Source organism: Magallana gigas, chromosome 2 (genome assembly GCF_963853765.1).
Source record: "Magallana gigas chromosome 2, xbMagGiga1.1, whole genome shotgun sequence".
Taxonomy (NCBI): Eukaryota; Metazoa; Mollusca; class Bivalvia; order Ostreida; family Ostreidae; genus Magallana; species Magallana gigas.
In genome coordinates, this window is record NC_088854.1 from 42,306,907 (window position 1) to 42,326,259 (window position 19,353).

Genomic DNA, 19,353 nt, shown 5'->3' on the forward strand with positions numbered 1-19,353 from the left:
AACTTTATATATATTTATATATTTCATAACAGCTGTTACAGTGAAAACATTTGAAAGGGCGGAGACAATTTGAAGCGGACGTCTGAGAAAACATTAAATTGAAACTGTATTTTAGGAAGTGTGTTTTCAATCCAAGTAATTTCAATCGGAGTTTATTCCCAGAGGAGAATAATTCAAAATCAGATTTAATAAATTAAAATCATACGCAGATAAAAACTTTTTTTTCGCTAAGTTAATTTATATGAATAGAAGTGCACCTTCATTGTTTAGCAAGTTATACACTATTAACAAAAAAATCACTTATATCGAGTCATCGACATTGTTGAAGATAAACCCCGTTTCAACAATGGCCTCACTTGAATTCAGACTTGTGACGACTCCTTAAATACCTTTACATACATAAGGCCATTTAAAGTTTTTTTTGTTTAACGTCCGCCGATGGATTAGTTTTGAAGCATGTTTTTTTTTTTTAAAAAGGCACATACAATAACTCCCCTCCCAAAAATGTTCACGTAATCTTTATCTTTTCAAGACATTTACTTGGAAAATATAAACAATTTATGTCATTAAAATGTTTATTGCAATATCTGTTTTATACGTGGATCATTGTTGATGATTACACTTGTGTATATTTGTAGCATTACAAGACGTGCGCATTCAGATCATTTAAGTAATTTCAGCCATGCGCATTAATCCATTCTCGTATTGTTGTTGTCGCACTAACCACCACCCACCCCTCCTCCTTATCCAAGATTTTGTGTTTATATGAGACTTTAATGTCTTTATTGTTTTATTTGCAATTGTATACCATTTTATTCGCCAAGGCTTTCGAACGCAGATGAACACGCTATTTTCTTTCGTTTTTATGTAAATCAAATGCCTTTTTATTGACTAGTCTATTTATTATGCCAATTTGTGCCAATGATATTCATAATACTAGCGATGGCATATGAAATTATATCTTTGTTTGTTCTTGCTTTATATTTTACGATGCTTTGAGTTTTGAAGGAGTAAAAGGACTCTGTCATCGTTGATTATATAGATTTCATTGATGTACAAATAATAATGTGTGTTTCTCGGTTGTTGTAAGTCTCTTCTCTTATTGAAAAATAGGTTTTCGTCGATTGGGTGTGTTATGGTAGGATGAGCCACGGATGCTAGCAGATTTTAGTACATAACAAGTAACGCCATTTCTAACTTTTTCTAAACTTTAATCTGTGCATGCTCAGTAAACAAATCAAGTCGTACATAGATTATTTCTTATAATATGACATCTCCCTTTTTCAAAGAAATTGAAAATGAACTTTAATTATACAATAAATTTGATGTATTAATCACATGGTACACAAATAATGACAATTAACTGAAAAGCCAAAATGTCACATGTTGGTTTGTAAATATATTGACAGTAGATTGTATCAAACGTCTAAATTACATTTCATCATTGTTAATATAATGACTTATGTTATATATAATTTCAAATTAAAGACAACAGAGCATTCAAAGATTCAGTATTTGTTTTGGTTTAACAATCCTGCCTGATCTGGTAACATATGGCTTGTCATTTTGTACTGGTTTAGGGGAGGCAAGGTTGGGCTGGTCACCTAATGTGTTAGATGTAGTAGACATGGGTTGGACAATGTCTGGGTCAAATGTCTCAGGCTTTGGTTCAGGTTGAGTAATAGGCTGTGGGGATATTATTGATAGGTTAGGGGTTTCAATATCACTTTCTGCCTTTTCCCTGGACCTAAAGATTTGTCTTCTATTTCTCCTATAGACAGAGCCATTGTGTGTTTTAACAATATATGATCTATCATTGTGAGGTTCTAAGACAATTGCTGGGGTCCATGTCTTGGAATTTAACTGAACTCTAACACTATCTCCCTTATCCAAAGGTGGTGATAATTTTGATCTCTTGTCATAATTTTGTTTTGATTTCATCTTATCACTTATCATGGAGTGTTTGACATCAAACTGGTCATGGACATGAGGTTTTAACAAGGAGGGGTGCATAGACAAGTCTGATCGTAACCTTCTAGACATGAGTAATTGAGATGGTGAAAAACCAATACTGAGGGGTGTTGAACAATAAGCAAGGAGGGACATAAATAAGTTGTGTCCATCTTTCTTAGACTTTGTCAACAGACGTTTGGCAGTTTGGACAGTTCGTTCGGCGAGTCCATTAGACTGGGGATATCTGGGACTATAAGTTCTGTGGTTAAAGTTCCACTGGAGGGCAAAATCCCTAAATTCATGACTAGAGAAATGTGGCCCATTATCTGATACTACTTTCTCTGGAATACCATTTCTAGAGAATGATTCTTGTAGCTTAGAGATAACACTCTGACTAGTTGGGTTTTGAAGTTTAAAGATTTCAAAATATCTACTGTAATAATCTACGACTACAAGAAAATCCTGATCTTCCCATGCGAAAAGATCAAAGGAAACAACTTGCCATGGGTATTCAGGTACTTCTGTCATGTTCAAAGGTTCCTTAGGTTTTGAGTTGCGGTGGGTTAGGCATGTAGTGCAAGTAAAAATCATATCACGTACCTGTTGTGATATACCAGGCCAAAACATAGAGTCTCGGGCCCGTCTAAGGGTTCTCTCTACCCCTGGGTGACCTGTGTGAAGTTTCTGCAACATCTCATATTGCATTGAACTTGGAATGACAATTCGATTCCCTTTAATGACTAACGGATCTATAACAGACGAATCATCTCTAAAATTCCAGAAATCTCTTACAGAGAGTGGACACTGAGCCATGTGCTCTGGCCAACCATTAAGGATAGTACTCATTAAGGTAGCTAACTGAGAATCTTGAACAGTTTCTGACCTGATTCTGTCAAGACATGTGTCACTCATGGGTATTGTGCTAGATATCATGTGAACTTGGGCTTCAAGATCATCAGATATAGATGGACATGTATCGGGTAAGTATTTACGAGACAAAGTGTCAGCTACTGGAATTTTCTTACCAGGAACATGTGTAAGGTGAATAGAATACCTTTGAAGCCGTAATATAATACGCTGTAACCTAGCTGGTGCTGAGTGAATGGGTTTTTGCATAATCGATACCAAAGGTTTGTGATCAGTTTGAACTGTCACATCTCCACTATAAATGTACTGGTGAAAATAACTACACCCAAATACAATAGCATACATCCCTTTCTCTATCTGAGCTTAATTTACTTCACTAGGAGTCAGTGCTTTTGATGCATAACAAACAGGTTTGCCATCCTGCAATAATGTAGCTCCTAGACCATACTTTGAAGCATCTACTTGCAACACTACATCTTTACTGGGGTCAGAATATGAAAGAATAGGTCCTGGAGACATTGTAAGAATGGACTTGACCTTGTTAAAGGCCATAAGGGGTATTGAAAGTGGTCAACATGCTGGACTCTGTGAGTTTCAATGTCCAATAGCCACTACGAGCATCTAGTTTCGTAAAGTTCTTTGCTTTAGAGAGCTGTGGAAGAACATCATTGAGAGTTCTCATGGGGTAGTGTGGGCGACAAATAGCCTTATTTAGATCTCGTGGGTCTAAACAAATTCTAAGTGTTCTGTTAGGTTTTTCAGCAATAACCAGGGATTAACCCATTGGGTTGGTTCTTTGACCTTTTAATTACCCTGACCTTTTCCATCCTATCCAATTCTACCTTAAGTTTTTTAGATATGACGTGCGGGACCCTACGGGGTGGGTGAATAACTGGTTGTATAGTTGGGTCAACTTCAATTTTAACTTCACCTGGGAACAGACCTATGCCTGTAAATATATCTCGGTATTCGGCAAGTACTTGATCTTTATCAAAGGGACTTGGAAGGTGAGGTCAGATTAACCGAGTCAACTAGTTTTACAAGTCCTAGGTTTAAACATGATGGTAACCCCAAGATAGGCGGAGCCTTTTTCCCCTGTGGATCAATGACATGAAAATCTGTCTGTACCCTTTGACCCTTGCAATCAATATCTAGACTGCAAGCACCTACTGACTTAAGTGGGGAACCCCCATACCCAAAGAGATTTTGAGCCGGACGGAGAGGGCATGACACTTGCACACGTCTATATACACTGATGGGGAGTACATTTACTTGTGAACCTGGGTCTAGTTTACAATTTACAGTGCTGTTTGACCCTGCATGCAAAACATTCACTTCATCAAATGCTTCACTATTTGTGACACTTGTACATGATTTTGCAATACAATCAATAAAGAAACCATCATAATGATTATCTACATCATCATCTACATCAACATTTTCAAATGATTGACACACATCATCATATTCATCTGCACCACTATATTCTTGAATTTCACAAACACTTTTGCACACTTTTGAGAAATGATTCCATCGTCGGCATTTAGTACACTGCTTTCCTTTTGCGGGACATCGGGCATCTTTGTGATGGTTGAAACCACAGTTCTGACACTTATCTTGATGCGCGTGCGCGTTGTCTTGTCCCCGGTGATCATCTCGTCCTCTATGAGAAGTTCCTCTCCTACGCAACGTTACTGTAGATCTGTGAGCGCGAATGTTTCTTCGGCCGCGTCCCCTGGAATAAGGTCTGCCACGAATCACTGCATTGCCATCCTTCGGAATGGTAGAATTATCTGTTCCAGGTGGCCCCATTGTCTTCAGCTGCTGCTGCGAGTATTCGAAATTCTGAGCAATTTGGATTGCTTTCTCCAGTGTGAGTTGTGTCCCTTCGTTGATCAGTCTCTCTCTCTCACCTTAGCTGAGTTTGTGCCAAATACAAGGCGATCTCTAATCATTTCATCTTCTGCTCTACCAAATGCACAGTCTTTAGCTAGCAGACGCAAGCGGGTAATATATTGCTCCACTGGTCGTACACCTTGTGTCTCGTTATTGAAAATATATCTCGAAAAAACTGGATTATGCTTGGGCTGTACGTATTCTTGAAATTTCTTGAAATGTACTTCTAGCGATTTACCTTCATATTCGCTGAGGGTCCAAGTATTGTAAACATCTCGGCTTTTTTCTCCTGCCCATAGAAGTAAATATCGAATCTTCTGCTTCTCCTCTTTTTCAGCGAGAGGTCCTTCAAAAATGAGTTCAAAGTGTTGTCTGAATTTCTTCCACGCCTCGAGTGGGTTTGATGCGTCCCATTGCATCTGCGGTTGCGGAATACCTGCTAGATCCATTCTGCGATTATTTTACTATGTAAAACTATAATTCCGACACCATGTTATGGTAGGATGAGCCACGGATGCTAGCAGATTTTAGTACATTACAAATAACGCCATTTCTAACTTTTTCTAAACTTTAATCTGCGCTTGCTCAATAAACAAATCAAGTCGTACATAGATTATTTCTTATAATATGACAGGGTGGACACTAGATATAGAAATAAATTGGAATGGCAAAACTAATATACTGCATGTCATCAACTTACACCATTTACATTAAACCTTGTTGAATCCTGATGTTGTCTTATACGGCGAAATTACTGGTTAATTAAATGTTGTGCGATCCGGATCATGCCTCTTCTGGAAACCGACCGCGATGTTTTGAACCGACTTCCTATATTTAGTGAGAGGATTTCAGGAGGCCTCGTGCGGGATCATTACTGTGCAAATAAGGAACAATTTTTCATACAGTGCTATTAATTTAAACCACGTTCAATTAAATGCAAAACTGGTTAAACTCAATCTGTATACTGGTGTGTTTATTCATTTCCACTAAGGCAATACCCAGAAAATGACCGTTTAGTTCAAGAGAATCACTATTCAACGACGACTGTGAAATTTGTCAGTGGGTGGAAAATGAAATTTGGTGCCGTAATAATTAAAGGTCCTAAAATATCTTATAAAAATTGATTTATTTGTAAATGTTCACAATCAAGACTAACTGCATCTGGAATCGAAAATAAAATTCACAGACGAGAAGATCCTAAAAAAACGGGCATAAGACTTCAATTTGAAAAAAAGTAAATTATTCACTATTACTATTAAACTGCTCAAATATTTATGTTATTCAAACATGCATATTTAGATTTGATTTAAGTATTCAAAGATTTTGGTTGCGAACATTCATCTAATATATTAAGGTGGCTCACTGCACATTTAATTAGTTTCTCAGATCAGCAGAAAATTAGTACTTGAATATGGTAGTAGCAAGATGGATTCGGTAAATATATATACAAAATGGGCGAAAACATGTGCAACTTGCGATAAAATTATATATTCAAAAATTTAATTCAGTAAACATGAACCAAATTAAAGCCCCAGGCGGATTCGAACCCATGATCTACGGTTCACAAACCCAATACTATAATCACTAAGGTTTGACGATATACAGCCGAACTTGATACAAACAGTATAACAAAATATTTAAGGTGGTTCACTACACCGTGTGATATTTTCTCTAACCAGCTGAAATTTACTTGATCATGATAGATATCATGATGGATAAGAAATATGCAAAAAATGTGGAATTTTAGATGAAAAATTACATTTTCAAAAATTTAATTCAGTTAACACGAACAAAAGCTCCAAGTGGATTCGTTCTCATGATCTGCAGTTCAGAAGCCTATTACTTTAACCACTGAGCTACGACAATATACAACCCAATCGAACGATATAAATAGTTTAATAAAACATTTAAATCGCCAACGTGTGACGTAGTGTCTTAAAAAGTTTAAGTGTAGTGAGGTACCTTAAATCGCCACCTTTTGACATAGTGTCTTAAAGTTTAAGTGTAGTGAGGTACCTTAAAATCAGGCACGTAGCCTCGTTTTTAGCTGACCTGAACCGAAGGTTCAAGTGAGCTTTTCTGATCACCTGTCGTCCGTTGTCCGTCGTCCGTTCGTCTGTCCGTCTATAAACTTTTCACATTTTTTACTTCTTCTCTAAAACCACTGGGCCAAATTTAACGAAACTTGGTACAAAGCATTGTAAGTGAATTCTAAATTGTTAAAAAGAGGGCGTAACCCTTTTTAAAAGGGAGATAATCGCGAAACAGTGAGCATAGAGTGTGTGTCTTTAAAAATCTTCCTCTCAAGAACCACTGCGCCAGAAATACCAATAGTTAGCTTGTATATATGTTGAGGATTTTAAATTGTAAAAATCGTGACCTTTGGACCAAACCTAGGACCCCAGGCGAGGTTTAACGTTTAACATAGAATTACGTAGGAAAAATTGTTTTAAAATCTTTTCCTTAAGTACCACTGCACCAGAAATGCCAATATTTATATAAAAGCTTGTTTATATAGATCCTCGGACCAAACCTGAGGCCCCAGGCGGGGTTCAAAGTTCAACATAGAATTACGTAGAAAAAATGTTAAAAAACCTTCAAGAACCACTGCACCAGAGATGCCAATGTTCACACAAAAGCTTGTATATATAGTGAAAAAAATTGTGACCCTCGGACAAAAATGGGACCTTAGGTGGGGGTTCAGAGTTTTACATATATAGAAAAAATATTTAAAAATCTTCTTCTCAAGGACTACAATGCTTAAGTTTGTGAAATTACCATGCAAGCATCCTTAAATAATGTAGTTTCTAAATCAATATAGCTGTGACCACCAGACTAATACTGGGGCCCCAAGAGGGGTTCAAAGTTTCAAATAGAAATTATGATATATTATTGAAAATGTTTCTAAAATTTTCTTTTCGAGAACTACAAAACTACAGCTTGTGAGATTACAAGCATCATAAGATTGTGTAGATTCTAATTTGCATTGTTAAAGCCAACCATAAAACACCGACCAATACTGGGGCCCATGAAAGAGGTTCAAAGTTTAAAATAGCTATGAAATAGAATGTTACATGGAACTGTTGTGAAGCGATGTGGCCCATGGGCCTCTTGTTTAAAGTTGTGGGGTGGGCAGACTCCTCGAAAAAATCTTGAAATGCAAAAAAAAAAAAAAAAAAAAAGAAAGACAAAAACTTCCTGCGAGAAAAAGTGCCCCCCCCCCCCCCCATGCTACGTCCTTGAAATATTTAAAAAGTAATTCAATATTGAATCAATTTAAGCAACGTCCTCAAAACAGGATGTTGTGTATTCCACTGATATTTTGCCAAACTAACCTCTTCCGGATTAAACAAGTTTTAATGTAATATAATATACATACTTTTCCTTTCAAACATGTATAAATAAAGGTTTCTTTCTGATGAAAAATCACAAGGACGGTAGGCGAGCGCCATGTACATGCATCTCGGATTCTACGTTCTCTGCTCCTGTTGTATCGTTTGCATCTCATGGTGCCAAAACACATGTACAAGTAAGTGAAGTATTGTTTGATTATGCATTTGTATAATATTATATAAATAGTGCTTGTTTGGGAGGGTAACAGTTGAAATTGGCACCCCGAGAAAACCATTGTCAACCGACGCGAAGCAGAGGTTGACAATGGTTTTCGAGGGGTGTCAATTTCCACTGTTATCCTCCCAAACAGGCACTATTTATTTTGTTATACTGAATGTCTTAATTTTTAAGAAAATTTTACTGCTTTTATATAGGAATAACGTGAATTCTACAGCGAACCGTGCGCGCATAATTTTCGCGCATGTAACAATTTGTAATGTTGCCCGTTGCTAAGTGCGTCTTAACCAATCAGATTTCAGTATTTAACATGAAAGTATAACAATAAAACATGTCGTCGTCGTGATTGTCAGGAAATGAAACGCAAATATTCATTAAATTATGTTTATTAAAAAAAGTCCTCTGAAAATTTACATAAGAGATTTAATCATAACTTATAAGCAATAATTACACTTCATGGCAAAATTATATTCTTAAACAGGGTCAATATTGCCCATAAAAGCAATTGAGTCGTATCCTTCCGACAAAACTCAATTGTACATGTGCAATGGCCTAATATAATCTCCAAACTAATATATATCAAACTTTACTCAAAAAGGCGCCTTCTTCAATGGATTGTAAACATTTAATTATAAATTGGACTTATTTGGACTAAATTGGAATTATGTAATGTAATTTTATCATACCACTATTCATGTTAACAATTAAGCTGATGAAGCTACGTAAAGAGACACTAAAATCTGGTACTAACATCTCCCAATAATCAATATTTCTAGATGAAGCCTGTGAACGTCCATTCGAAAAATTGACAAATGCCAGTAGTTGTTACTTCATCAGCAGAGATCTAGTAGGAGAAGACGAAGCATTTGTAAGTATCATTCTACATCTAGTATTTGTCACGGAAAAGTTATCATTTATACTATCGTGTGTTTATTGTAATATTTACTCTCTGCTTTATCCAAAGGCACGTTGTATCAACATCGGAGGTTACCTCGCCAACTTTGAGACATTGGAAGAGGCCATGCTGATGAAACAAAACCTGAAGGAAATGAATTCAGGTTGGAAATAAACCATCAATTTCTACGCATTATGCTGTGTTTTATATATAATAACATACACTGTGATTCTCAGTTTACTTGATGTTATCTAAAATTAGTTTTTGATATCTGAGAGATTGAACCAACATTATGATTTTTATTGTGTTTGATATACTCTAATAATTCATTGCAGGTGTTTAGTATACTAGTAATTACATGTATATTGAACTATATGATCATATTTACACATTTTAAAAGCTAACAATCCTTCTTTCAACTACACAGGTCTCCACTTCTTTGTTGGTGGAAGAAATATCAACAGGAGACAACCAGGTGGAGATTGGAGGTGGATAAAGAATGGAGCTATGACCAAAATGTCTTATTTTGCTTTTGGCGGTGGCGAACCCGATGGAATTGACAGTCAGCCACAAGATTGCATGTTTTTTAACCCTTTCGATTACCACAGATTCTATGACATTCCATGCGATATACATAAGGGCGGCTATATATGCGAGAAATGAATAAAGTGTCGCATTTAAACTGTGGTTGTTGTTTTCTTTTTGGGTTTTTTTTTTGTTTGTTAGAAATTTAGGAAAAAATCAAAGTTCTTAGTTGTTAAATTGGAAGGTAACTATCATGTGCTCTGTATTACTAGCACTGATTCTCAGTTCTGTTCTCTTCTACGTAAATTCGAGTTTCATCGCTGTTCAGCTGTAAGTTCAACTGTAATTGCTTTGCTAATACAGCAAAGTAAAAATTAACAAGACCGAGCTCAGTTCGAGTGAGCATGACTTTGCGCAGCTTTTTACTTTCCTTTAGTAGTGGGTGCAATGTATCAAACTACAGACCCTGAAAATTGCACGGTTCGGTTTGATACGTTTTTTGAACGGTTCGATTTGTGAACGGTATGTTTCGTTTTGTGAACGGTACGGCTCGTTTTGTGAACGGAACGGTTCGCTTCTTGCACGGTACACTTTTGCTAAAAAAAAAATAGCTGCACGCTTTGTGAACGGTTTGCGCGCTTTATTAAAGAGGTAGGCGTGGCCTGAACGCTTTGATTTTTCTCGATATAATTTGTTTAGTTTTTGCCCGATCTACTTCAGCAAGGTGGTTATTTTTTTTCTTTCTTTATCTATATGATATATTAAAAAAAATTCAGTCTGATTCAAATCAGAACCCTCATTTCCTCCGTTTTTGATACGTTGCGTAAAACGTGCACTAATTGAAAACCGGGAAGCGAATGGTTGTTTTAATTTTGACTTGTCTGTTATAATTAGTACTTAAATTTAGATAAATGTAATTATTACGATAGATTAAGAGAACTGTTTTACTTTAATTTTTGTTTTGATCGAGCGATCTGTAGATAGTTTTAACAATTAAGCCACTTAAGTTTTTATTTCTATACATGTACTTGAATTGAAGTCATTGAATATTTCTAATCGATTTAAAATTGTTATGAAAAATATTGCCCTGACTTTATTCCATTACTTCTTTAGTTTTCTTTATCGTTGTCTTGATTTTCGGCTAGTTGTTATTCTTATAAACATCTTACTATTTTTTTTATTCATAATTTTCATTTCTTATTTAATTCTCATTCTTTATTACATACTACTCTAGTACTTTTGCCGATCAAATTCCCCTAGTGAATGGACGATATAAATTTACACGCAATAAATGATAAGATAAACAATGAATTTCAATTTAAAGATCTTGAAATCAACTGTCATCGAGGTTTTTTTTTTTTTAATAAAGCTCTTCTAATCTTAAATAAGATCGCATGTATAGTCAAAATATGACTATTAGTTTTTGTTATTTCGTAAAACACTACATGTACATGTAACATATTTCTTATGATATGTACACAACTGTATATACACAACAAGTCAATAGATTTTAATGGCGATATTTATCATTTTATTGGACAAGTGTCCGCTCCTCACTGTATACATGTCATTAAGCTGACGTTTTACAAAATTAATACTGACTAACCTGTATATATTTCATTTACCTTTTTACTCACATACTTGTTGTAAACAGGACACGGAAAAATACCCGGTAATCAACAAATGAATGTTAAAAGTGATAAATATATTCAGAATTTATCTAGTAACAAAAAAAAATTATATTAATGTGTAGAGTGTTAATTTCTGCGCTTGCGCGGGATTTCGTCTTGTTATGTATTAAGCCGAAGAAAAAAGGGCATGACTTGTTCATTCATTTGAAAGGACCATGGATTTTTAATTTAAAATTCCAATAACAAAACATAAAAAGAAATATGTAAGCAGATTAAATGGCATTATTTCTTTTAAAATTAAATTTTTAAGCTATTATTTAGCACAATATGCCATAAATTTCATCATTTTGTGACATTTTACAATAGTTTTCATGTATTTGAAAGAAAAAAATCCTAGCACATAAATATTTTAAAATTTTGAAAATTTAGCGCATTTCAACGAATTTCTATATGGTCTTATTGTAAAAATTGATTACTCTTGACATGACCTCCTAAAAGGGGGGGGGGGGAGGGGTGGGTGTTATAAATCATTTCAATACAAAAAAATAATAAGTAAGTAAGTAAGTAAATCATTTATTATAGTGACATGTGCATTTTGCATGTTACAATAATACAGTGAAACAATAATACAAGATAATAGCACCCGGCCCATCGGACCTATATGTCACTGGTTATATAAATTACATATTTAAATGTCAACGTGAAAATTTTGATTGTCTTAGTTTTAGAGCATTAATAATAAATTGAGAGCATTGCATACTAAAGTTCTGAATAATTCAAATTCTTCATAATTTGTTTAGCCAGTGGTATTTCTAATAAGTAAATTTCGTAAATCATTATATAATGTACATTTTAGGATGAAGTGAATTTCATTTTCAATTTCATTTAAATTACAAAAAACACAGAGTCTGTCAGTTAAAGGTTCATTTCGAAAGCGTCCAGTTTCAACACGTAAAGGGAGAATTCCACATCGGAGCTGAGCTAGGGCAGATCTTTGATTTTTTGGAATGTTCATGAGAAGATAATTTTCTGTTGAGAAATTTTGCTTTAGGAGACGGTAAGTTCTGAGTTTGGGAGAGTTTTGAAGATTTGCGAACCAAATGTTTTCTGATGTCGAGTGTTGGTTTTGGATAAAAAGTTGGACGTCACAGCATATTGCGTTAGTATAGATATTTGACATGTTCACGGAATTTAGCACAGCTTTTAGTTGGCAGTTCCATCCCCTTTCGTTGTTAAGGCATTGATCCCAGATGAAAACTTGTTTTGCCGTCCTGTTGTTGTCCATTGTCTGAAATTTGTTCCAAAGGCGGACCATATTAGATTTGTGTCTGGAGCTAGCAGGGGCCCATCCGGTTTCTCCTCGTACGGCTAGTAATGGTGCTAAACGATGTGTTCCCAGGAAATATCTTGCTGCTCGGTCCTGCACTTGGTCCAGTGAATGGAAGTTTTGGTATCCCCATACTCCGCTGCAGTAATCTATTACCGGGGCGACACAGCTATAAAATAATTTTTCAAACGTAGTGAACCCAATGTCCTTCAAGCTGTGGATTTTGGATATTAAGGAACCAAGAGCTCGTCCTCCAGATTTAGAAAGATTTTCGGCATTATTTTTAAAGTCTCTGTTTTAGTTAAATAACACTCCGAGGTATTTATAAACTGATGCATATTCTAATTTCGTGTTTCCTATGTAAAATGTAAAGTTGCTTTTTTTACTGTAATAATAATTACGTCAGTGTATACTGAAAAAAAAAATTAAATGAATGTTTTTTCTCCGATATTTTTTTTTTGGTAAATTGATTTATTTCAACAGCCTTTTTGGGGGTATGGACTTGTAATAAAATTACGTTTTTTTGAAATACAAAATCAAACATAATTTTATGCATGTACAAAAACGTAAATTACATCAAATCTACCTTTTTTACAAAATTAATAATTACCTCTTTTTCGACCATACTTCTATAAATATACTTATATATTTTAGTAAAAATCGTTGAATAAAGTAATTTTGATAAGGGGAAATTGAGGTACAATTTTTGTGCACGTGCACATTTAACTCTTATGTACATCATACCCCCCCCCCCCAATAATTATTTGATGCTGTCTGAAATCAAAGTACTGAAGTACTGACGGGAGTTGATTTTATCGATTATTATTTTATTTAAAATCAACTTATCTTGCATGGTAAATAGTTTCTAGTCTGTATTTGAATTACGCACTTTTTTAGTATATGATTTTTAGACTTTTCCGACAAGAATTTCAAGAAACCCCATTTGAATCACGTTGTGTAAAATTTAAAGACAGATTTCATATTATGTATAAGTAATCGAAGCAATTCTAAACATTTTATGGATCCAAGCACTATTGATATCAAACTCTAGTCTCGTTCAACCAGACGCTCGACTGTCTCCGTTAATCTTCGACAAGCAAGAGAGCCTCTCTGCTTGTCGGAGATTTACGGAGACAGTCGAGCGTTTGGTTGAACGAGGCTATATAAACTCTGGCGTAGGAATACATGAGACTTTAAAAATATCTTAGTTGTTTCGTATTATATAAAATCTGACTATTTTCAAAGTCTTAATTGATAAGTTTCCTTGAAAAACAATGCTTCAGCATACATTACTTTGAATTTTCTATTATTTTCAAGAAGTATGCTTTGTCAGCGGTGATGATTTGTGCTTAGGTCCAAACACTGTTTCACTTTCGGTTTGCCAGAGTAACTGCATAGGAGAGTTGATTAAAATCAACTCCCCCCCAAAAATGAAGGTGGTGATTAATTCAAAAATCAAATGGAAATATATTAAAAATCCGAACTCGTCAATTGCATCCAAAACGATTAATATGTCACGGTGGGGACCCAGGCAGCTTCGATTGGATTCTTACAAACTTGGATCACAGCGTCATTACCAAGTGGTCTACAGGGTTAAGAATTTATAACAACATAATTCTTTGCCAGTAGAGCAAACAGATAAAAACGAAGTAAACAATCAAGGACCGGAAGTATTTTTTCCCTTTGGTAGATGATTTACGATTGACTCAAGTCTTGGCGATTACACACTTAAAAATGTCTGTTCAAAGTCAAAGTTTTGGAGTTATTTATCCCGAATATTGATTAACGCTAAAAGGAACGAGTTGAAATTAGAACAAAACGTGAGGTTTAGTGTTTATAATATCTAAAATAAAAATCAATTATCTCCCGATTTACTGCTATTAAGGCACATAAAAAATCGAGTTCATAATTTTTTGTGGTTTAAAATACTTCAACGTAACATGATTTACAGACAAAATGTCACAAAGATAAATTTGATAAACATCTTTCGTCAGACAAATTTTCAAATAAAGAAGCATGTATATATTTAGTTTAATATTTTTTGACAAACAGGTGCGATTTGCCTCAAATCAAAGGAATCTTATAGACCAAAAACTACCTATACTTATAGAATGATTATATTGCGTGTTATCAACTACAGCCATCTTATATGACATACATTTTTTTCATTTCAAACATGCATAAATAAAGGTGTATATCTGATGACAAATCACAAGGACAGTGGACGAGCACCATGAATCTCGGATTCTACGTTTTCTGTTTGTGTTGTGTTGTATACTTTTCAGTTTGCTCAGACAACCAAAATACAAGTAAGTCAGGTTATGTTTGATGCATTGTAATTTAATGAAACGCAACAATACATTAAAGAATGTTAATTAAAAACAAATCTTCTTAAAATTCATATGATAAGAGATTTAATCAGAATTCAGAAATTATTTTTCGACGCTATGACAAATTCATATCATTGCCAATAAAACCCAATGAGCCCTGTCCTTTTCGTTATTCTACTGTCTTGAAAACTCAGTTGTACAAAATTTTCATTTATATTACCTGTACGGTAAGTGGATATATTAAATTTTACATAAAAAGGCGTCTTCTTCCACGAATCGTACACATTTTTGCGAGTCTGTCTCATTGGACGGGATGTTATACAACTTATCATACAACTACATGTATTTATATTAACGGCCTCGTGTGAAGACACTAAAATCTGATAGCACTGCATCACCCAATGTTTTATATTCTAGATGAAGCCTGTTAAACCTCCATTCCACAAATTTGCAAATAACTGTTACTACATCAGCAGAGACATAGTAGGGGCAGATGAGGCGTTGGTAAGTAGATAGTAATTATTATAGTCTTTGTCAGGTGTTAGTTCCTTTTCCCCCTAGCCATCTTTCCCCCCGGAAAAATGGCTATATAGCTGTAAAGTTACTATGGGGGAAAAGTGCTCTACAACACCGGAAATATTATTCTTGATACATTGAACATAATATATGTTTAATGTATTATTCAATCTTCCTCATACAAAGGCACGTTGTATCAACATCGGAGGTTATCTCGCAAACTTTGAGACATTGGAAGAGGCCATGCTGATGAAACAAAAACTGAGGAAAATGAATTCAGGTTTGAAGAATACACAAAATTCTGCTCCTCATTATGCTGCTATAAATAACTTTTTTCCTCTAGCTTACTAAATATTATCTAAAATTAGCTTTTGATATCAGAGATATTGAGATAACATTATGATTTTTATATTGTGTTTGATGTTTATACTCGTAGTAGTCATTGTAGTAGGTGAGTACAACTATTTTGTTACCATATGATCATGTTTACAGCCTTTAAAAGCTTACAAGCCTTAAGTTTCATCAACACAGGTCTGCACTTCTTTGTTGGGGGAAGAAATATCAACAGGAGAAAACCAGGAGGGGATTGGAGATGGATAAAGAACGGAACCATGACCAAAATGTCCTATTTTGCTTTTGGCGCTGGCCAACCTAATGGAGTTGACAGTCAGCCACAGGATTGTATGTACTTGTGCGCTCTCGAACACTACAGATTTCATGATGTTTTTTGCGATAATTATAATGGTGGTTATATATGCGAAAAATGAATAAAGGTCACATGTAAACTTTGTGGTTGTTTTGCTTTTTTCGTTAGGGAATATAATTAAAGATCCTAATCAGATAAGAATCATACCATGCTAAGATATACTAGTACTGATTCCTAATTCCGTTTTCTTAAACCCAAATTCGATTTGCAGCACTGTTGCTAGAAACTGCGACCGCTTGAAAATTTACGAGGCAATGCGGCCTAGCACAGTTCGAGTGATCATGACTTTGCGCAGCTTTTTATTTTCTTGCAGTAGTTAGGGGCAAAGTTATAACTTTCTTTTGAATTTTGTATTATACTTAACATTACCCGTAACATTTATGAGTTGAGAAATTGTAATTTAATTACCGCAGTTACACATGTAAATACATCCATTTTAATTACTCTTTCTTGGTCTTTTACAGGTATATTTTTGACTAAACAAAACAGGTTTAAGATGGAATAACATGCCTGAAAAAAAAACTCACTCAATTACTATAGTATTTGATTATGAAAGATATAATGATAACTAAACTGTATATATGTCAAATAAGCGAAAAATATGCATTTTGGGGATTAAAAAAATGAATATATATAAAAATCAATTCTGTAAAAAAAAAAAATAACAACAGAAATCCCTGTTAGACATGTTGCATCGTTTTTGAAAGGGGGGGGACTCATCATTGACAAGCAAAACAAGCATTCTGAGAGTATTGCATAAGCAATACACGTCCCCTACCGGTTTGTGTTATTCTATGAAAGCTTCGAAGCATACATCTATTTCAAAACTATTATAAACGAGATGTTATGCTTTAATCAGACAAAAAAGAACCAAGGATATTCAAACTACATACTTGATATAGAAATGAAATAAAAAATGGGTAAAATAATACTCTTTATTTCATCTCATGTAATTTCGCCAAGTCCATTAAGTATTTGCCGGTAAAAATTTGTGAATACAATGCACTGTTAGGCAGAATATCATTTCTGACCGTCTTCTGTACCCCGAATAAACAGACCAATTCGATATTAATGAACCCGATTTAATAATAATACAAAAAAACCTGTCGATTAAAATTACAACCCAATGCTTGACACTATTTTACAGAACTTATTTGTTTGTTACAAACAACAAAAGGAATGGTACAAATAAGCACGATATTATTACCGTCTTCCTTGGAAGACTGTATAAAGAGTTGAAATAATTTACAGTCTCCGGGATGTGCACTTCCTTTCCTTTGTGATTGGTTGAAAATACATGATGTGAATATTTACATTTATTTCATTGGTTGAAATACTGTTCGGCGCAAGGGTGATAATTTTCTGATGATCTTTTTACCGTCTTCCTTGGAAGACTGTATAAAGAGTTGAAATAATTTACAGTCTTCGGGTTGTGCACTTCCTTTCCTTTGTGATTGGTTGAAAATACATGATGTGAAAATTTACATTTATTTCATTGGTTGAAATGCTGTTCGGCGCAAGGGAGATAATTTTCTGATGATCTTTTTCACGTACGACTTAACAAATTTCGTAGATTTCAAATCTTAAACAGTGAGAAAACGAAAAAGCAATACAAATTGCTATGAATGAAATTCAGCCTTTGGTTTTCAGGTCCAACTAGTTGAAAGTAACTCTCTATAATATTTATTGAAATTATTTGTTTTTCTTTTAGAATTGTTTATTCAAATATTTATACAAAAATGTAAAAAAAAAAATTGATGCGGTATGCCTAATATCGGTAAAGTTATTTGCACCTTAGATAGATAAATGCAGTGGTATAACTTTGATTTTATCAAAATAATACGAGTCTACAATCCTACCTAAGTTCTCTTTCACCTTATAGTCGATCTCAGCTTACAAGCTCGGGTACACAGTTCTCAATTTTAGACACGCAGGCTTAAACGACACATGACACAAAAATGTTTGGATAAATCCACTCGCCATGCTATGTAGAGGAAGGTTACATTTATATAAAACAGAGTTAATCTGTCTTTGATAACTAAGTGCTGTTTAGGGTTTGTTCTAAAGACGGTAAGCTTTTTTAAAAAAGTTAAACCTGTTACTGACTACATACTTTCCTCGTTTATTCAATAAACACCGAACCCGATAACGAACCCGAACATTAAAAAATGGAACATAAAAAAAATTAATTTTCTCAAAAATATGTCAACCAGACGCTACAAAAGTGTAAACTTGATCTGTAGTTTGACATTTTGAAGCTGTTCAGCAAATTTCATATCATTCCTCAAAGGCATAAAGAAAAAAGTGTGGAAAACTGAAGTGGGACAGACAGACGGACGGATTGACGGACGCAGAGGAAAGCTATAGTCCCCTCCGGTGAAACCGGTAGGGGACTAAAAAGGGGGGGGGTTGCTGTACTTATCCTGAAAATCCTATTCCATTGTGGGGGGGGGGGGTGTCAAAAAAGTGGCGGGAGGGGGGGGGGGGCGGCCTATTCCACTTGGCTATGGAGTAAGTTAAATTGTGTTGATAAAATCATTTTGATAAAACGAAATGTTGTTTCGATCAGAGGTCGGACATTTTGTGATGATGTGTTATACCATCTTGATAAGACATGATGTATATGAGATCACTGACAACTGCACTCCAGTTATGGTTTATTAATAAAAATTTACAAAAGCAGGTTCCCGCTTAGAAAATTGTCTTCGTTTTAAATCCTGGCGAAATTGAAAAGGTACATACATGTACTTACTATATGCTTGCTTTTTAACAATGTTGTGTATGTTCAACGGTCAATCGGGTTTTATCTAAAAAGGGTTCGAATTGGTATTTATTCTGGAATTTATGAAACGGTTTGCATGGAAGTGACAACTAAATTTTACTTGCAAAAGCTAATGAGCTGATGAAAAAAGATAGGGATGGGGTGCGAGGGATAATTTTGTTTGCCGGGGTTTCCGGTAACAAGCTGTGAATGTAATAGGTTTGAATTATCTCGGGGGTGGGGGGGGGGGGGGTCTCCGGATCCCCTGACACCATCTTCTAGATCCGTGCATGCATCAATCATTACTATGAATGTGCTCTTTAACGTTTTCAATGAAAAGAAGAACCATTTTTATTGAAATAGATTTTCTTTCATT

The 19,353-nt window shown here is 34.8% G+C and overlaps 1 protein-coding gene across 3 annotated transcripts in view; it reads left to right on the plus strand.

Moving 5' to 3' along the window:
- Positions 1–9,863, plus strand: part of LOC105348540 (C-type lectin domain family 6 member A-like) — a 59,959-nt gene extending 50,096 nt beyond the window's left edge. For 2 of the 3 annotated variants that reach the window (XM_066076709.1, XM_066076710.1), the window contains exons 3-4: positions 9,251–9,344; positions 9,609–9,857. In XM_066076709.1, coding sequence (XP_065932781.1) covers positions 9,251–9,344; positions 9,609–9,844 — 330 coding nt within the window. In that variant the 3' untranslated portion in view covers positions 9,845–9,857. Of the gene's footprint in view, positions 1–8,118; positions 8,246–9,062; positions 9,155–9,250; positions 9,345–9,608 lie in introns of those variants that run through there. The other variant, XM_034445165.2, reaches the window with a different exon arrangement.
- Positions 9,864–19,353: the final 9,490 nt, after the last annotated feature.